Source organism: Stomoxys calcitrans, chromosome 2 (genome assembly GCF_963082655.1).
Source record: "Stomoxys calcitrans chromosome 2, idStoCalc2.1, whole genome shotgun sequence".
Lineage (NCBI taxonomy): Eukaryota > Metazoa > Arthropoda > Insecta > Diptera > Muscidae > Stomoxys > Stomoxys calcitrans.
The window spans coordinates 36436119-36458231 of record NC_081553.1 but is presented as its reverse complement, the minus strand read 5'-3'; the positions used below and the strand labels follow the sequence as shown (position 1 = coordinate 36458231).

Sequence of the window (22113 nt, the reverse complement as noted above, 5' to 3'; positions counted from 1 at the left end):
CAACTCCGCAAACAAATCCCACAAAAGCGACGCTCAAAATTTTAACTTTGACGATTGAACTCGAGTGTCATTTTGTGTTGCCATACGTGAAGTCGGGTTTTTAGGTCTCAAACTCAAACATTGTTAAACCTTTGCGCTTTGCTTTTGGAGAATTTGTTTGCATAGTTGCATTTTTATGCGTTTTTAATGAGCGCGCATGGTATGTAACTCCATCTTTAGGATATGTCAATGCATTTCTTATGGTAACGAAAATTTCGCCAGAGGTGCATATTGTCATTAAACTTGAATCGGACAGTACTCACTGATATAATATAATTATCCCCGTTGTTCCCTAATGGAATGTTCATGAGCAAATTTTAATTTTTTACATTATATCCACCCTCCACCCTAGGTCGCAAATTTATATGTGCTTGCTCAGAAAATGAAATAAAATTAACAAAACATTTCAATTAAGCAAGATAGCAAGTCAGCAAGGCATAAGAAGAAAAAGAATTCAAAAAATGAGTGGAGAAAACAACACCAATCATGAAATGTTTAAATCCGATGGCCTTAAACTGGACATATCCATGAAAGGAGGGAGTAAAGCCATAGAGGACAACAAAGAAACGAAAGGGATCACTCGATTTTGTTTCTTTACATACACAAAGGCACATTTTCTTTGTGTACAATACATTTCCAATTTTTTTTTTATAGAAAATTTTTAGAAAAAATTTCCTCACAGAACAAATTTTATAGCAATTTTTTTTTATTTTATTTCCATAAACAATTTACTTAAATGAGTGTTACAATGTATAAATTATCACTAATGCCATTTATTTTCGCTCATGCATATGGCCGTGTATTGTGTTTGACTATGTAGCAACAATGCTTTATAAAGGAAGCACATTTTCGTTGATGGCTAGGTTTCATACTGCACCAGCTTGTTGTCTTTCTTTTGGGTCTGATGCTGATAGTGATGATCATTTGTTGAGAGTGTTGTTTACGTTGTTGCTGTTGCAGTTTTCGTGTTATTGGAGATGCTGCAGAACAATTAAACGCTTTTAAAAAATGTTTAAATTAAAAAAGGAACCTTACCGATAAAAAGAAGACGAAAAAACATTTCAACAGCCTACAATACAGGCAAATACAAAAACAAAACAAAAATGCTTTTGGCTTCTACTTTTTGATGAGTTAAAAACAAAGGCCAATGCAGACTTTCGTAGAAGCATTCATGGAGAATCACGAAGGCTATGGTGCGCACGCGCTATAATTTTTTTAAATTTCAATAAAAGTCATGACCATGGGTTCGAAGAGGAAGAACAAGTAAAAGCGTGCTAAGTTCGGCCGGGCCGAATCTTATATACCCTCCACCATGGATAGCATTCGTAGAGTTCTTCTTCCGGCATCTCTTCTTAGGCAAAAAAAAGGATATAAGAAAACATTTGCTCTGCTATTAGAGCGATATCAAGATATAATCCGGTTTGGACCACAATTAAATTATATGTTGGAGACCTGTGTAAAATGTCAGCCAATTCGAATAAGATTTGCGCCCTTTGGGGGCTCAAGAAGTAAAATAGAGAGATCGATTTATATGGGAGCTATATCGGGCTATAGACCGATTCAGACCATAATAAACACGTATGTTAATGGTCATGAGAGAATCCGTCGTACAAAATTTCAGGCAAATCGGATAATAATTGCGACCTCTAGAGGCTCAAGAAGTCAAGATCCCAGATCGGTTTATATGGCAGCTATATCAGGTTATGAACCGACTTGTACTTTGTTTGACATAGTTGTTGAAAGTAACAATAAAAAACGTCTTGCGAAATTTCAGCCAAATCGGATAGAAATTGCGCCCTCTAGAAGCTCAAGAAATCAAGTCCCCAGATCTGTTTATATGACAGCTATATCAGGTTATGAACCGATTTGAACCATATTTGGCACAGTTGTTGGATATCATAACAAAATACTACGTGTCAAAATTCATTCAAATTGGATAAGATTTGCGCCCTCTAGAGGCTCAAGAAGTCAAGACCCAAGATCGGTTTATATGACAGCTATATAAGGTTATGGACCGATTTGAACCATACTTGGCACAGTTGTTGGATATCGTAACAAAACACGTCGTGCAAAATTTCATTCCAATCGGATAAGAATTGCGCACTCTAGAGGCTCAAGAAATCAAGACCCCAGATCGGTTTATATAGCAGCTATATCAGGTTATGAACAGATTTGAACCATACTTGGCACAAATGTTGGATATAATAACAAAACACGTCGTGCAAAATTTCATTCCAATCGGATAAGAGTTGCGCACTCTACAGGCTCAAGAAGTCAAGACCCAAAATCGGTTTATATGGCAGCTATATCAGGTTATGAACCGATATGGCCCATTTACAATACCAACCGACCTACACTAATAAGAAGTATTTGTGCAAAATTTCAAGCGGCTAGCTTTACTCCTTCGGAAGTTAGCGTGCTTTCGACAGACAGACGGACAGACGGACGGACATGGCTAGATCGACATAAAATTTAACGACGATCAAGAATATATATACTTTATGGGGTCTCAGGCAAACATTTCGAGTAGTTACAATCAGAATGACGAAATTAGTATACCCCCCATCTTATGGTGGAGGGTATAAAAAAAAACATGAGTTATGAAGAGAAAAATTAAAACGAAATTTTTACTATAAAACTTTCTTGACGAAATTTTTACTATAAAACTTTCTTGACGAAATTTTTACTATAAAACTTTCTTGACGAAATTTTTACTATAAAAATTTCTTGACGAAATTTTTACTATAAAAATTTCTTGACGAAATTTTTACTATAAAAATTTCTTGACGAAATTTTTACTATAAAAATTTCTTGACGAAATTTTTACTATAAAAATTTCTTGACGAAATTTTTACTATAAAAATTTCTTGACGAAATTTTTACTATAAAAATTTCTTGACGAAATTTTTACTATAAAAATTTCTTGACGAAATTTTTACTATAAAAATTTCTTGACGAAATTTTTACTATAAAAATTTCTTGATGAAATTTTTACTATAAAAATTTCTTGACGAAATTTTTACTATAAAAATTTCTTGACGAAATTTTTGCTATAAAAATTTCTTGACGAAGTTTTTGCTATAAAAATTTCTTGACGAAATTTTTACGAAATTGCAAATTTTGCCCATGAACTTTCAATTAAGGAACAGTGGCAAACTTTTCACATATCATTGAGTGCAGTCCGATTCAAGTTTTAAGCTCAATGATAAGGAGCCTCATTTTTATAGCAGAGTCTGAACGGCGTGCCGCAGTGCGACACCTCTTGGGAGAGAAGTTTTACATGGCATAGTACCTTACAAATGTTGCCAGCATTAGGAGAGGAAAACCACCGCTAAAAATTTTTTCTGATGGTCTCGCCAAGATTCGAATCCAGGGGCTCAGCGTCATAGGCGGACATGCTAACCTCTGCGCTACAGTGGCCTTGCTATATCATCGAGCCAAGGAGTTTGTTTTTGCTTTTGCAAAAACATAGTAGATTTGATGTTCGCTCCTCAAATCTATTGTACATCTAAGACGATGGATGAATGATCAACATGATCAATTTCTTTTTCTTCCTCCTTGGTTTTTTGTTTCGATTCCTCCTCAAATATTTTTGTTAACTTTTTGTGCTAATTTATTTTTTGGCTTTTGCTTTATAGGGAATTTGCTACATAAAGACACCCAACGTCTTTACCTTTACCCAGGCAGCATTAAGTTATGCCTGAATGGCATTGAAAAGGGTCGATAACTTTTGAGGCAAATCAACTTCGAAAGACAAAAATGAAATTTAAGAAGGCGTACCTGATATGCAATCGGTTGAATACCTTTTTTGTCCAAACAAAAAGGTATTCGTGCCAATTAAAAATTGTGCCCAAACTAATTTTGCCACAGAACTTTAAAAATGGCCAGTTAGCGCAGAATCATTAGAATAAAAGGTTGTTCGGCTCGCTTCTTTGTAAGAAGATAAATGGCCTGTCAATCATTTTTTTGTGAGTGCTGCTTCTCAAAAAGGGTAACATCGTCAGCAAAAAATCTTCTTTCCAATGAATAGTTAAATAGGGAGTAAGAATTTTTTTTAATTTTTTTGTGTCCAGCGCTGAAGTATAGGGGAAAACCTATATCGATGTGAAACCCATAAATTAAATTTTTAATCAAACAAAATACAGTGGTAACGATAGTTCCAGCAAAGCTTAAAAAAACAGCAAAGGAAAATAAAATAAAAGTGAAATAAAATTAAATGGAATGAAGTGATATGGAACGAAATGAAATTGAATGAAATTAAATGGAATGGAATGGTATGAAATGGAATGGAATGAAATGAAATGGAAGGGAATGGAATGAAATTAAATGAAATGGAATGGAATGAAATGGACTGAAATGAAATGGAATGAAATGAAATGAAACGCAGTGAAATGAAATTGAATGAATGAATTGGAATGAAATGGAATGAAATGGAATGAAATGAAATAAAATGAAATAAAATGAAATGAAATGGAATGAAATAAAATGAAATGGAGTGAAATAAAATGGAATGAAATGAAATGAAATGGAATGAAATGGAATGAAATGAAATGGATTTGAATGAAATGGAATAGAATGAAATGAAATGGAATTAAATGGAATGAATTGGAATGAAATAGAATGAAATGGAATGAAATGAAAAACTAGAACTTCCACCATTGTTGCGTTAGCCTCGTGTTCTCATTCCCCCAGGAGTTCTTCCTCACAAGATTCGTCAGATCTTATCATGATGATCTTCCGTACGCATTCAGGGGCTGGTGGGAAAACAGGGGACCACTCTTCCTCTGGACACTTGCGGGGTGGACGATTCCTTCTAAGATACTTCACTAGCTGCTGTGCAATATGGGCCTCAACTGAAAGGTATTCAGGAGAAGAGTACGAATAACATATTAACAATTGGGTCCAAGTAACTGGGGGCCGGCCCAACCCCCTAAAAAAGGTTTTTTTGGAGGATCATGACAATATGGGACTCAAATGAAAGGTATTCGGGAGTAGATTGCGAACATAGTCAGGAAGGAGAAATAGGCTTTGTAATTTGTTAATTTCGGAAGGAGGCGGACTCTCCCCCGTTACCCAACCACCTAAAATCAAAAGTGCACCGATCGGGACAATATGGGTATCAAATGAAAGGTATTGAAAAATAGAATACGAATTAGGATCTAAGTACCAATCGGGCCGCCCCAAACCCAAAATTCCCCCAAACAAACATATTGGACGTTCATGTCAATATGGGCCTCAAATGAAAGGTATTCGGGAGTAGATTACGAATCTGGCATACAAAATCAGGTCGAAGTATAGGGGGTCACCCCACCCCGCAAAAACGCCCCAAATAGTCATATTACCCATCATGACTATATGGGACTCGTTTTTTTTGTTTGTTCCGTAGAATCAAAAACGGCTGAACCGATTTTCTTAAAATTGTCACAGATTGTGTAAGTTTGTCTGGAAAGAATAGTAGGCTATATAATTTTTAGATATCGGATAATGGCTGACCATCCCCCTTACTTACAAAGACACCCAAAACCAAAAGTGAACTGATAGGCACAATATGGGTATCAAATGAAAGGTATTGGTGACTAGAAAATGAATATCGTATTAAATTTTGGGTCAAAGTACCCAGCGGGCCGCTCTAACCCCAAAACTCCTCTAAACAGATATATTCGACGTTCCTATCAATATGGGACTCAAATGTAAAATATCCAGCAGTAGATTACAAACATGGAATCAAATATTAATATCCTAGTAATGGCAGGTCGCCCCACCCCCAAATACCCCCGAATGAACAAATCAGTCTACCATGGCTATATGGGATTCAAATAAAAGATATTTGGGAGTATCATGGTGGCGCTTTTCCTTCTCAAAATACGTAGAATAGGTTAATTAACCCATTATGGTAATATGGGACTCAAATGAAAGGTATTTGAGAGTAGAAAACGAATTTGATATCCAATTTCGTGTGTACGCCTAAACCACCCATTAAACTGAACCCTAAACCACACTTTAACATAACTATAACAATATGGAGCCCAAATCGACGATAGGTGGGAGTAAAGAAAGCAGAGCAGGCCCTGTAAAGCTAGTAAATAATATATAATAAAATTATAAATAAAATATAATTAACAAATTCATTGTAATAACTATAATCTTTACAATTTAACCCACCTTTTTTTCATTTTCTCTTATAGCATAAATAAAATTTTAGACAACACTCAACCACACTTGCTGTCACCGCCTAAATCTTTCATTTTTTTTTTTTTTTTGTGGCATATTCAAGCTGGTAAATGGGATAAATGGCATTGAAAATTCCTACCAATCAAACATTAATGTACTTAATAGCAATTTTAGAAATCCATTCTTGCTCTCTCCCTCTCTATTCCTCTCTTATATATTAAAAAGTAGCCTCAAAGCCATCACAGATCAATCCATGGTGGTAGAGGCAGCGGCAATTGACTTTGTTCATATGTCATTCGTGTGACTTGTCTTTTCTTTTTTGTTGTTGTTATTGCTGCTGTTGTTGTTGTTGGCATATTTTCACCATAACATTTTTGTTAATGCCTAAACATTAAAAAACTAGGAACCAGTTGCGGTTCTTATATCCAAACGCACACACACACACACTTACATATAAACACAACACAAAACATTTGCTTTTTCCCCAACATTTAACAGCCAATCATCTTCTAAAGTTGATAAAAATTTGCCGCCACCATCAGCATCCATAAAAAGGAAGGCGCGCGCGCACTGCATTTTGTCATCATCGCCAATGCGGGATGTCAGCTTTAGAGATGGAAGAACGAACGGACGGACAGGCTGAAGGACGGATGCTGTATACACAGAAGTAGGCTCAGATCGACAACTATTTTAAATGACATGCAATAAAAATGTCAAGAAACACATTTGTTGTTTTTGTTTTCTTCGACGCTCTTCTCTCGTTTTATGAGTACATCTAGCAAACAAATGGACTTCAAGCTGCAAGTTCGTTTCTCTTTTACCTTTGCACACACACATTTCCCCACCTCCCCAAGTGTTAAGTGCAACTTCTTGCTAACTGTCAATCGTTGGTATGTTTTTTTGTTCACTCGATCTTTTGCTAGTTTATGGCCAATTATTGCCAAGTGAAAGAAGTTCTTGAAAAGTTCTCAGGCCATTAGTTATGCATGCGTTCATATGGGTATCCATTTGATGACATTGATGGCTAATAAAGATTTTCAAATATTCGATAAAAATGCTGCTGCTGCTGCTGTTGATGATGATGATGGTGGTGCCGCGAAAGTTGGCACACAATCGATGGGAGGTTTTGCTTAAAACAAGTGGTTGGCAATTTTTTCACAAATCTTTTTAGAAAAAATCTATTTTCAGGCAAAAATAATATAAAAAAAAATAAATCGAAAATATGAAATGCCATTGAGTAACAAAATTGCAAATTCAAGGACTGCAAGGCATAGCAGCAAGATTCTCTCATGAGGGCTGTTTTGGTATTGGTGTTGGGATGGGTTGATAACCTGATATAGCTGCCATATAAACCGTTCTTTGGTCTTGACTTCTTGAGCTTCTATAGGGCGCAATTCTTATCCGATTTGGCCGAAAATTTGCATGAAGTGTTTTATTTTGACTTCCAACAACTGCGTCAAGTATGGTCTAAATCAGTCAATACACTGATATAGCCGCCATATAAACAGAGGGCGCCAATCTTATCCAATATGGTTAAAATTTTGCACATGTCGTTTTGGCATGACTTCCAACAACTGTTATCTAAATCGGTATACAACCGTATATAGCTGTCATATAAACCGATCTCACAGTTTGATTTTTGAGCCTCTAGAGGGCGCAATTATTATTCGATTTGCCTGAAATTTTGCAGGTGGTGTTTTTCTATGACTGGTGTTTTTCCATTTGAAAATGTCATTCAAAGGACTTGACAAATACGATCCTTGGTAGATGGTATATAAGATTCGGCCCGACCGAACTTAGCACGATTTTGCTTGTCTTAAAGTATGTGAGATGTAAAAATGACGTAGGGGCATGACATAATTACCAGGTAGTGTACCGTAAACAGCTGAGTACATTTTTTTCTCGCATAGTGCACTATCTGTCAACGAGTTTTGGTTATGTCTGTGCATTATAGTTAAGAACCCTAACACACACAAACAATGAAAAATGGAGCGAACTAGTAACATACAAAGTTGCACTAATCACTGATTTTGACAGATAGTGCACTCAATATTATGTTGTTGGGCAACTGCAACTACCTGTAAATGAATATATCTTGGTAGGGCGTTGTTTTTACACTGGTGAGAACAAAATTTCATTTTGCTGTGCTAATCAACCATTTTTTCTAACACTGACAAATTTTGACGTCTGCCAAAAATCAAAAGTAAACAAGATGTGTGCGCCACATAATAATACAGGAAAAAGCCAGAAAATAATAATTATTTGCGCAATGAATATTTTTCAAAAATATTTTCCATTACTGCTATTTACAGTTATATTACAAATACGAACGTTCCAATATGGACATATTATAGGTCTTGCTATATGGATAAGAATTGTTATACTATTGGAGATTTTTGGTAATATTTCGGTCCATTCGGATAAGAATTGAGCCTTGTAAGGGCTCGAAAAGCATAATCGAGAGATCGGTTTATATGGCAGCTGTATCAGGCTATAGATCGATTAAGACCATATTAGACACGTACATTGAAGGTCATGGGAGAAACCGTTGTACAAAATTTCAGCAAAATTGGATAAGAATTACGCCCTCTCGAGGGTTAGGAAGTCAAGATCCTCGATCGGTTCATATGGCAGCTATATCAGGTTATGTACATATTTGAACCATATTGATCGCAGTTGTTGGATGTCATAACAAAATACTTAATGCAAAATTTCAGCTAAATCGGATAAGAATTGCGTCCTCTAGTTGCTCAAGAAGTCAAGATCCAAGATCGGTTTATATGGCAGCTATATCAAAACATGAACCGATTTTGTCCATTTACAATCCCAACTGGCCTACACTAATAAAAAGTATTTGGGCTAAATTTAAAGAGTCTAGCGTTACTCCTTCGAAAGTAATTAACATTTAACTTCTGTTGGATTAAAATGTTGTCTTTAGAATAGGATTCACTGAATAAGGTTAAGCCAAACGATAAGCCGACATACATTGTTTTTTTTTTTTAATTTTTGGCAGTACTTGGCATTGCGGAGTCAAGTTGTTCTCTTTTAACATTCATTCTTTATTTACGTTTTCTCCTATTTGATGACATTTTCAATCGGCAAATTTGACATCCTCAATAATGTTCATGGGGCCTATCCACTTTATGTATTCGCAAGTGACATAACCTTGAATAACCTTAACGTGAATCCTGCCTTTAGAAAAAATTTTAAAGAAATGTTGTCTTAAAAAAAATAATTTCGAGGAGGGCCCGTCCTGAAGTTTTGTCATTGGAGAATGTTACACTGAAATTTTGTCTTCATATAAATTTTTTTAGAAAAAATTTCATTAAAATTATGTTTTAAAGAATAATAATTTTAAGGCGGCCCTGGCCTCAGCAAAATATAAGAACATTATAAATATGACATTTTGCTATTCAAAAAAATTTTCTGAAATTATTTGTAAGTATGGTAAGATCGGCTTAAAATTCCATTTCCAGAGGTGTTACAAATGAAATGACGAAGTTGGTCGAGGGTACAAAACAATACGTTAATTTTGCAATTTGAATTTTAACTCACTTTTATCTTTTTTGCAATTTCAGAGTAAAATATTCACCATGAATTTGTAAGGAACAAAAAAATTAAAAAGAAAACTTTTCCAAGGAGGCCGCAGGGGACTTAGTGAAAATAGTAGAACAAAAAAACATTTAACTAGCATTTCGAGTTAATAAAAACAATGTTAACAACATTTACAATAAAAATCTTTATCATCATTACATTATGGATACTCAATGCTCCCTCGAATGCCTTTAGTCGTCATCATGGTCGCAATGGTGGTGGAGGTTTAGGAGGTGGCGGCGGCAGATATCGTACTTCACAAATGCAACAAACCTCAAACATAGATGTGCGTGATAAAATCCTAGAGTTGCAATGCTACGCAAAATGCCAAGAGAGTGGCGGCAACGGCAGCGGCAGCAGCAGTGGTGCTGGTACACGCTACACGGACTATGAGTCCTGCCGCAAGCAATGCCAAATCGAAATGATCAAAGCGCCGAGACGTGGCTATTGTCCGGTCATGCAAAATGCCATCTTTCAAAACATCAACATTCAGCCGCTGCAGAAACTCTCCTGTTTGGACAACTGCAGCTATGACTTTGATTGTCCCGAAGTGCAGAAATGCTGCAGTTCGTCATGCGGCCCCGTGTGCATGCAACCCATTGGAGTGCGTGACGACAGTCTCCTGCCGCCCATACCAAAGATACTCAAGTGTACGCTCATTGCCCGCGAGCAAAAAGTCGAAATAACCCTACAATCGAATTCAACATATTACTTTCATGTCGAGATACGCCATCACATTGGATCATTGTTGTCGCCACGCAAATTGAGTACATGGCAGTATCAACCGGTCGAACTATTGGCCGAAATATTAAATTTGAATAGTATGTTGTAAGTATATTGAAGATCGAATATTTTGAATGGAGATGAAATTTATTGATGGCCAATTCCTGAAATGCTTGATTGAAATATGTAAAGCTTGGCACTTACAGCTGACTGAGAGCCTAAAGTCAATCACAGAGTCTGGAATGAGCATCAAAAACCCAACCATAGAGCTTTTTTCACATTCATTTTATATGAGAAAGCAAAAAACCGCTGAGTCTAGTGACGCCGAAATATTCTATATTACTTTGACAGCGTCACTCTTAATGTTCTCTTCCCTGAGCACATTCCTCTCTGAAAAAGTTGCCACATTTTCATGAAAATCCGTTACGTTGCCAACAATTTTTTAAGAGAATTTTATTGAAAATATGGCATCCTTACACGAAAAATTTACATATTTACAAAATTGCATTTTTGTGTGTTAAATTTACCAAAAATATACAAATTCATTTAAGTGATAAATTTGCAATTTAGTTTAAATGCATTTTCGTATAATTCGAAGTTATTAAAAAATATAAAACCAAATAATAGCTGTGTTTTATGTTAGTAATATATAGTGCAGTGCAATGACATTTGGATAAAAGTGACATCTATCGAGGGCAACGAAGTTCTGGATAAATTGCCGGTGCAGGCTTATATAGAACATCATAGATAAATCTTATATATAAAATTAAATTTGTGTTTCTTTGTCGGTTTGCTTGTTTGTTCCGTATAGACTCAAAAACGGCTGAACCGATTACCTTGAAATTTTCGCATATTGTGTAGGGTGGTCTGGAAGGAAACATAGGCTATATAATTTTTCGACTTTGGACGGGGAACGGACCCCTTATGCCAAAAACACAACCCAAAATCAAAAGTGGACCGATGGGGGCAATAAAGGTATCAAATGATAGGTATTGGTAGAATACGAGTATAGTATTAAAATTTGAATCTAAGTACCCATCGGGCCGCCCCAACCCAAAAACTCCTCCAAACAGACATATTGGACGTTCATTTCAATATGAGGCTCAAATGAAAGGTATTCGGGAGTAGATTTCGAATCTGGCATACAAAATCAGATCGAAGTATAGGAGGTCACGCCACCCCTCAAAAACGCCATTAGACGCATTATGTCTATATGATACTTGGCTGAACCGATTTTCTTAAAATGTTAATAGATTGTGTACGTTTGTCTGGTGGAAACATAGGCTATATAATTTTTAGATATCGGGTGGAGGCGGAAAGTGGCCCGATGGGGACAATAAAGGTATCAAATGAAAGGTATTCGAGACCACAAAACGAATATGGTATTAAAATTTGGGACCAAGTACCCAGCGGGCCCCTAACCCCAAAACTCCTCTTAACAGATATATTCGGCTCATGTCAATATGGGACTCAAATGAAAAGTATTAGGCAGTAGATTACAAATATGAGATAAAACATTAGGTCCAAGTAATGGGAGGTCGCCCACCCCCAAATACCCCCAAATGGGCATATTAGCCGACCATGGCTATATGGGACCCAAATGAAAGGTATAAGGTAGTAGATAACGAATATGATATTAAAATTTGCATTCAAGTCTTGGTGGCGCTTTTTCTCCTGAAGATACACCAAATGGATTATTTGACCCATTATGACTATATGGGACTCAAATGAAAGGTATTTGAGAGTAGAAAACAAATTTGATATCCAACTTTGGAGCCAAATGTTTTGGGGTACGCCCTAAAGCACCCCCTGAACTGAACTTCATTTCCGTTACGGAAAAAAGAACGAATTTGACATCTATTTTCAGTGCAAAGTGCCGGTGGCCGCACCTGCCCCAAAACACCCTCCAAACGGTTCATATTTAACGGCCCTGACAATATGGGGCTCAAATTAAAGGGATTTTGAAGTGTAGCGAATTTAATATCCATATTTGAGTCGAAATGTCTGAGGTGCCATCTCTCTCTTAATGAAAACATTACCCTAAGGAAGAACATTACCACCAGGAACCAAGCATGGGCAAACTTCTCACACATCAATGAGTGCTTTCCGATTCAAGTTTAAACTCAATGACAAGGGACCTTTTTTTATAGCCGAGTCCAAACGGCGTCCCGCAGTGCGACACCTCTTTGGGGAAATTTTTTTGAATGACCATGCATGGCATTTTACCTCGAAAATGTCGCCAACATAAAGAGGAGATAAACACCGTTTTGTCCGATGTTCTCGCCAGAATTCGAACGCGTCCAGCGTCATGGGCTACAATGGCACGAATTCAATATCTGCATTCAGGGCGAAGAGTCCCCACCCTAAAAAGATATTAGAGAGTTAAAGAAGGCGCAGCGGAGCGGGCCCGGTTCGGCTAGTTATATATAAATAAAGAATTTAAACTTCGCATATAGACTGGTTCGTGGCGCTTATGAATCTAATCTAAGAACATGCCGCAAGATAATCGAAGAACATGCCACAAGCAGAATTCTGCTCTCAATGGCATGCAGTTTGATTCCCTTTCATTTTCTAAATTTGCATTATTTCCTTTCCCGTGAAGGAAATTATAGCATAATGCATGTATATAGGGTTTCGGCAGTCTAAGCTTCCAATATACGTATCTTTCTTTCTTTTATTTCTTTTCTTATTGTTGTAAATTTGATTTTTTCGGCAGAGCTGCTTGCTTTGAAAAAATAAAATAAATAGCGACACCTATAAGCTTGACATTTGGTTTCATTTTTTGAACAGTCATATAACATTTAAGATTTGTGCACGCAATTGTATAATTGATTTTAAATTTTTAGCCATTCACAATAGAGGATTTCTGCGGGTAGTCACACTTATTGGTGAAAAACATCATCATGGCAATCCTGACGACAGATGTTTCTATGTTATTTCAATCCCCTTTGAAACATGTGTCGTCAGGATTGCCATGATGTTTTTCACAAATAAGAGTAGCCACCCGCAGAAATCCTCTATTGTGAATGGTAGGTGGTGGTTCTTAGAGACTGGATAAACCATATGCTAAGGAACAGATGGATACATTGTGTGCCATAGGAATATATATGGGGGAAAAAGTGACACAAGGCGCGCCACAGGGGGCATTTAATCGTCATTTCTATGGGTGACCACCATAAATGACCTATTACAGATGCTGACTGAGGAGGGATTTGAGCCGATGTTTTAATACTTCTAAGAGGTAAGGATACGAACCAGCTATGCAGAAAGGCCGAAAGGGTCTTGAATATGGCATATGACTGGGCTAGTCCCAGAGGTCTCAATGTTAACCCAGAGAAGACTGAAGTATGTCTGTTCACGAGGAAGACGAAGGTGGGACAATTTAACGTACCACTTTTCCTCAATAAGACGGTTTTGATATCTGACAAGGTCAAATACTTAGGTGTTATCTTGGACAGAAAACTGAATTGGAAGTGTCACATCCAGGAGCGTACTTAGAAGGCTGACAGATGTTGGGCACTATGTAGACGGGCCGTAGGCTCGAAATGGGGCCTGAATCCGAGGATACTCCATTGGCTCTACAGGAGCGTGGTTAGACCAAAACTTACCTACGCCTCAGTAGTTTGGTAGAGAACAAGTGCAACATAAAGACAGGTTCCGAAAACATGTTGTCTTGGCATAGACGGAGCGATGAGGACCACGCCCACTAGGGCACTGGAGACTATTCTAGATATCCGACCCATTGATATACAGATTAAATGTGAGGCAGCCACTGTGGCTATGAGACTCAAGGCGATGGGAGAATGGATTAAGAATTGGAGCAGCTCATACCATCGCGGTATAATCGAGGCAGAGAGGTTTCCGAACGGATACCTGAGATGAACCTTGAGGACGAGTGCGAGGCACCGCTGCTAGCGGCACAGTATTGGATGGACGGAACCCTAATATTACCATCTGCAAGATCATGTTACACGGATGGATCAAAGCTAGAGAACAAAGTAGGCCTGGGGTCTACATTGAGAACCCAAGGACTGAGATCTGGTTTGGACTGGTTGACCATAATACGGTCCTGAAGGCAGAGATCCGGGCAATCGCGGAATGCGTGAGGTGGTGTGGTGCTAACCCAGTGTGAACATCTTTACGGACAGTAAAATGGCCATTAGGGCAATAACAATCAGGACGGTAAAATCAATGCAAGAAGGAGATTAACGCCTTCTCTGAGGATGGCAAAATCCGCATCGTTTGGCTGCCGGGTCATAACGGAGTAAGGGGGAATGAAAGGGCAGACTATTTGGCGGTGAAGGTCAGAGGACTGCCATCAATAAACTTGGTTAACCCGAAGCCTTTCGGATCGACGCAGTCCGAGTTAAGGGCGTGGGCGACGAATGCGCATACAACACTGTAAAATAGCGAAACGGTCCGTAGGAAAATCCTATGGGGGATCCAGATAGTGAGAAGGCGAGGCTTTTACTGAAAGGAAGTAAGAAGGAGGTCCGTATAGCCATTGATATCATAACGGTACACATAGGACTGAACTCACTTATGTAAAATCGGTGCGGCAAGTGATAGCATGTGTAGGGCATGCGAGGAAGATAATGAGATGTTAGTCATTTCGCGTCTAACAGATAACGGCACTTAGGTGGGAACAATATTCCAAACATGAACCAACTAAAGGGAGTAGCATGAAAATAATTAAGAATTTTTTAAGGAGCACGGAATTCCTTGCTTACAATTTTCTTTATCGAGGTTACCTTTTTAGTTTTTGGAGCGCACAAGAAGCCGATTACTGGCTAAGGTGTATGTCTCTAATGGCACCCTCTTTTCAACCTAACCTAAGAAAATTCTGCGGGGGAGAAAACAGCCAGAAAAAATTTGCAACCTTTCATTTACAAAACTCTCCAAATGTGTTTCGCTCTCACACGCTCTTTTACTAAAAAACGAACGACTTTCCGTAAAATTTTATGCAAATTTTTGAGTACGCGAACACTCTAATGGCCGATTGTTGCATAATGTTGCCATATCTTCTAAGTTTCCTTAAAAGTGTACGAGAAAACCAAATTATTTAACAGGAGGTTAATCCTCACGATAAGCCGGTAAGCTAACACGAACTTTATTTTTTCTACGAGAAACCCGCCCTTACGCGATATCCTAAATGTATGCAGCCAACACCAGAGGCTGTTGGCTTGACAATGAAAGGGATTTGTATTCTATTTTTCCACAATCGCACTCTAATGGCCGATTGTTGCATAATGTTGCCATATCTTCTAAGTTTCCTTAAAAGTGTACGAGAAAACCAAATTATTTAACAGGAGGTTAATCCTCCCGATAAGCCGGTTAGCTAACACGAACTTTATTTTTTCTACAAGAAACCCGCGCTTACACGATATCCTTAATCTATGCAGCCTATACCAGAGGCTGTTGGCTTGACAATGAAAGAGATTTGTATTCTATTTTTCCACAATCGCTCTCAATGTTCTCTGCTCTCAGAACACATCTTTCTGGAAATGTTGCCATATTTCCATGAACATTTAACATTCTAACATTTTTCTGTGAATTTCTTCGCTAGTTACTTTTCGATGTTGACACTCCATCATAACGCTCTCTTCTTTATATGTCATTATTTTTGAAATATAAGTTGACTTGAAAAATTCTTTATTTTTTGTTGCATTTTCTAGAACTACAGTGGGATTTTATTTAAGACCTGGCCGTTGGTATCAAGTTCGAGTTGCAGCGATAAATGCCTATGGTTTTCGTGGATACTCTGAGGCTTCGCAGGCTTTCACTCTACCAAATCGTAAGTATTTATAAAACAACAAATAAAACACAACTAAAAAATCAGAAAACACCACCAAATTAAAAAAAGGAAATAAAATACTGAAAAACATTAAGCATCTCATAAAATGGTATGGCCAAAAGGTCCGTAGCGGTACAAAAGCTAAGAACACAGCATACAGGAAACACCTGTAAAGTCCAAATTTGCCCATTAACATTCCACTAAGGAACTGGGGCAAACTTCTCACTGAGCGCTGTCAAATTCAAAAATTAATCTCAGTGATAAGGGACCTCCTTTTCATAGCCGAGCCCGAACGACGCACAGTGGGATGGGAAGAAAAGAAGTGTAAATAAGTCTGCCATTTTGGAATGGATAGAGATAGCTTCATGAAATTTTACATGGTTATAGCCGAGGTCTTATCCAGTTTATATGCCCTAGAAGTCCCAGGGGCCCGTTGGTGTGCCTTCATTGTTGGTCACCTCTGCCTTAGAAAATTTTGTTCGGGCTGTCAAAAGCGTATTTATGGTCCGATTTTCAATTTTTTTTGCTTGTGCTTGAAAAGCCCCATAAAAAACAGACCTAAATGGGCGGCATATCTTTTATAGTGTCCAAGAAATTTGACTAACAATTTTTTTTTGAAATTTTTGCAGAGTCCGTTCTCTTATTTTGTTTCTTGTGAAAGTATTTCAGAACCGATTTCGAATTTTTTAACTACCTTGTTAAATTTCATGAATTTCACGCCGGACTGCCAGGATACACTGGTCTTACATCTCACTTACTCGCCAAAATTCGCCTCCCAGTGAACTCACATAAGAGGTGGGCTACATCCAGAGAAAAGTTGATACCAAATATGCTTATTTCAGTACCATACGGTATTGATAGTAAAGCAACACCGTATGGTATAAAAACAATACCCGATGGTATTGATGAAACATAAAATGATGAGTACCGTTTGGTACTAGCCTTATTACCGAATTGGTATTGGTTTTAATACCAATCTCAGTGTAACGGCGAAAATGGATAGTGAAAGCGCCTATCTGGGCTCGAACACTTAAATAAGGAGAGCGCTTTATCCAAACTCGGCACAGTTGTCCATTAAATTTGGGGTAGAAATACTACTTTATGAACTGAAGATTTCCCATCGGGAGATCTATATAAAGAATTTTATATCAAGATATAGGCAATTTTTGAACTCCAAGCGCTAGACCGTTATTGGTGACCGTGACCAACCTCAATTCTTTGTAAGCAGCAATTGATTTCATATCCATTGATTGAAGTGGTTTTCATATGAATACACCAACACAGCATCTTTTTCCAAACAATGGACTATCGTGTTTTTGATGTATAATGTCTTTAGAATTTGTACAATTTCCATTTTCATCGCTTTCGAGTATTTTAACAGGTTTTCACGCACTCAAATTGTATTAAAACGTTTTATTTATTGATTTAACAAATATTTTATATTTGCGACAATAGTTTGAAGTACAAAGTTCAACAACACTTCTGGTGCGATGACAAGAATATAAATGTGACGCCGTCAACTCCTAAAAGCCTCCTTTGTCTTTTATTAAATTAATACCATGTGGTATTAAAAATCTTTACAAATGACGCGAACAAAATAATATCAGGCGGTAATGGCAAAGTACCGTCATTTTTCTATCAGCGTTCAACCTACCAACTGCAGATGTTGATGGATTGAGAAAGCCGAAGCTGCGTTATTCAAAAAAAATATGAACGATAATAAAAGGGTGGGTTAATCAGCTTGTTTGTAGTAGTTGACAAGAAGATACCTGGGATTTAGCAATAGAATACCATGATGCATTAATCCAGAGAAATTCAGAAAACTACCAAAAAAGCAATAAAATGTTGTCATTTACTCATTTGCCTACACCGTGGCATATTAATAGATTAAAAAAAAACGCCAAATCTAGAGCGAGAAACACCAAATTGGCATCCCTGTTAACAGTTGATTGTTATGTTTGGCCTATGTAGCGTATAATTATTTTGATTTGAATTCATACAACGTATACGCCACATGACACTCCCATCAACTAACTGCGAAAACATAAAAATTTATACTATTGGGTTGCCCAAAAAGTAATTGCGGATTTTTTAAAAGAAAATAAATGCATTTTTAATAAAACAGAATAAACTTTAATCAAATATACTTTTTTCACTTTCTTTCTAAAGCGAGCTTAAAGTAGCAGCTGATAACTGAGAGAAGAAAGAATGCAATTACAGAGTCACAAGCTGTGAAAAAATTTGTCAACGCCGACTATATGAAAAATCCGCAATTACTTTTTGGGTAACGCATTAGTTGATTCGTTAGTGGCTTAGTTAGAACTTATCTCTTGAAAATGTTCGAAAACTAAAATTCAAAAATGCCGATGCCGAAAAAGAAAAATCGACACATAAACGGTCGTACTCACAAAGCTTAATGAATCTTTAAAATAGGTTTATTTGACAATTCTGTAAATGAAACTATGTCAAATAATCCTATTTTTAAGCTACATTAAGTTTTGTGACTACGGTCGTAAACTTTTAAATATTGACCCAAAAAAAAAACATAATTTTTGCTAACAATTTCAACATCGTGGGAAATATAAGACAACAGGCTAATCAGTGGTGCTGCTCCACAGTTGGCTACACCAATGTGGACTCTCTGAACTCTCTATTTCTTTGGCCGGACACAAATACTCCACTGCCCAAAGAAGTAAGATTACATCTTTATGTTTCGAGTGAGAGGTTTAGAGTTTCAAGATAAGTTAATCCAAAAAATTTATTTGGATTAACTTAAGTAAAACATAAATATCTATTAAATAAGACTACATACCCTAATTATATTCCTAATTTCTTTATTATACCCTTAATTGGTTTTCTTTACAGATCCCAAACCTCCTAAGCCACCGGCCGATCTTAAAGTGGTATCATCACATTTCGATGGCAAACATGTGACCATAAAGATTGTCTGGTGTGCCTCCAAATCAAATTTACCCATAGAGAAATATAAAATTATATGGTCACTCTATGTATATGGTCTTGATGAATCCTTTGTTTCCAATGAGGCATATGTTAAGGATGTAAGTAACCGCCATCTAACGAAAACATTTGCATTAGATGTTGAGAATTTCATTAGATTCATTTTTGTTTGTTTTTATTTTAGCGTCATCAATATGAGATAACTTGTCTTATTCCTGACTCTAGTTACTACGTTCAAGTCCAAGCCATGTCTATCAATGGACGAAGACGCCTTAAATCTGAAAAATACTCAATACTTTATAATACCACTATTGTGCCCACACAAAGCTTTGAAGCCCTCAGATGTGGCAAGGAGCAACAGCAACAACTACAGCCGATGACAAGGGATGGTAGCTTAAACAATGCCTTGGCCTCTACCGATGAAAGATATTATGCCAAGAAATATTCCCTTAATGATGCATCTCTTGCCGACACCCCCTCCACCTCATCGTTGTCAATGAAAAATGGTACTTATGCAACAACGAAATCCAGTGATAAATTTGAAGTTAAATATCGTCTTAATCGCAAATTGGGCATGTTGGTGATAATATCCGGTTTTCATCCCAAGGAAGAGAAGTAAGTCGAAGCTGGAAAAGAAACAGCATTTCAAAATATCCAAAGAAAATATAAACAAACAAAAAAAAACCTTTTCCCCATTTTAGAATTTATGAACTTTGCCCGCTGCAAACCAACTGCGAAGAAGGTGAATACAACGCCATACGTGTAAATGTAAGTTCCATTGAAAGTAAATATTGAAGAAATACTTAAATTTTTCTAAAATTAAATTGCCAAAAGTGAGTGAAGTTAAGCCAAAAGTAAGATAAGTGAAGTTTTTCTATTGTAACCACATTTTGCTTGTGCAGTTAGTACCATAACATAATTACCAGGTAGTGTACCGTAAACAGCTGATTAAATTTTTTTCTCGCCAAGTGCACTTTCTGTCAGCGAGTTTTGGTTGTGTGTGTGTATTATAGTTGAGAATCATAATACACACAAAGAACGAAAAATGGCTCGAACTAGTAACATACACAAAATTAGAGTTACACTAATCACTGATTTTGACAGATAGTGCACCCAAAATTTTGTTGTGTCACTACCTGTAAATGAATATATCTTGGTTAGTACCATTCCGACATATAGAACTGATCACAACGCGAACACGACAGCCATTGGTTATTCAAAAGCGCAAATAACTCGATTTGTCATATCGAGTATCACAAACTGCCTTTCGCTTTATACATCATTATGGGGGATGTGCACTTAAAAACTTGTCTTCAGATATCAATGAAAGCAAAAGGTGGTTTAAAAGAGGTACAGTTAATAGTGTAAAACAAAACACTAAAATATGCCCATGAACCATTCCTAAAAAGGCAAATTTGCCTCGCCGAAGAGAAAAAACCTGACATTGCAATGACAAGTCAGGGCTACTATCAGCAAGCCGAGATCATGCTTCCTCAGCCCCTGGATAATTGATGTCTAGTTCTGTAAAATACTCGGCCTCAGTACTTTTGCCCACTAAGCCAGCCAACGCCACATTCGCACGTTCATCGATTACTCTTTCCAATAAGCTGGAGTAAGCGATCCTCATCAAGGCCCCATATGTGAGCAAGACCTTTCCGGCACTAAGGATCAATCGCAGCGAAAACCTGATAGCTATTGATTATTCAAAGGCGCCAATAACTCAACTCGTCGTATCGAGTATCATAAGAACTCAAGTTTAAGCAAGAGCCATTGCTGTCCCGCCTTTTACTATGTACTTGTGTGTCACCTGTGGACGCGCGGTAGCTCTCAGCTGAGACGTTCATGATAACGATGAACACCACACATATCGTAACTGAAAATTCCTAACTGTGCCGGGAGACCCAACTGCAATAATGATGCATCTTGCTAATTTGATGCGATGCTTAGAACTCGATCTAAGGCACCTGTATATTGGGTGTGTATCAACCAAGATTGCCCTTAAACTGAGAAAGACACGAACCTTGCTCTCCCCAAACTTTTTCTTCTGTTATGCTGAGGGATGGCAAAGCGGCATGCATCTATATGAGGAGGCACGGATTTTTTACCGCAGAACAAGACGTCACTTATCCTAGCTGAGAAAACATGACCTCGGACCGCTGAAGGTGTCACAAAAGGGTCATTGCAACGAAGGTCTATGATGTCGTCTAGTACACAGTAAAAGCCGGTCTTCTGCAGGAATTTTCTAAACCTGAATTGGCTGACTGGGCGATGCTCTCGTCGGTGGGGTTTTCTCCTTGTCCAACTGGTTCCTTACTTTTATTGATGTTGTTGTTGCAGCCATATTTTCATATGGAAGTGGCGGTCCTTGTCAAGCTCCTGTAGGTGAGCAAGCTCGTTCCGATCCAAAGGACCGACCACCGCGGGAACATATTGGCCATTGGTAATTTAAAGGCGTCAATAACTCGCCTTGTGCATGAGCCGGTGCCGCCCGGTCTCTCACTGAGACTCTCCGCTCGATACCGCTGATTGTCCTACTACGTATGGTGCATCCCACTATCCGCAACCTTTGGACGCGCCCGGTAGCTCGCAGCTAAGCTTCTCGTGACAGCAGTGAACACCACAGATCGGACCCCAATATTGTTGTTATAGCAGTGTGTCATACACTGAGGCGGCAGCCCTTGCCGATGAAAGACTCCATCAGGTCAATCCGGTACATACTACCGGCTGTCATGGGATTGCCTACGTTTTTGTCTTGTACCTTGGACATCTTTTTCCATCTTCTATCGTTTCTGCTCTTTTGCACATCACTATGGTGTATCTTTATCTGGGGCCGC

General features: G+C 37.7%; 1 protein-coding gene across 8 annotated transcripts in view; it reads left to right on the top strand.

Moving 5' to 3' along the window:
• LOC106090219 (anosmin-1) overlaps positions 1-22113 on the top strand; it is a 54734-nt gene that overhangs the window by 31765 nt on the left and 856 nt on the right. For 7 of the 8 annotated variants that reach the window (XM_013256345.2, XM_013256349.2, XM_059363561.1 and 4 more), the window contains exons 2-6: positions 9789-10632; positions 16203-16321; positions 19187-19380; positions 19464-19894; positions 19981-20047. In XM_013256345.2, the coding sequence (XP_013111799.1) occupies positions 9923-10632; positions 16203-16321; positions 19187-19380; positions 19464-19894; positions 19981-20047 (1521 nt within the window). In that variant the 5' untranslated portion in view covers positions 9789-9922. Of the gene's footprint in view, positions 1-9637; positions 9722-9788; positions 10633-16202; positions 16322-19186; positions 19381-19463; positions 19895-19980; positions 20048-22113 lie in introns of those variants that run through there. The other variant, XM_013256346.2, reaches the window with a different exon arrangement.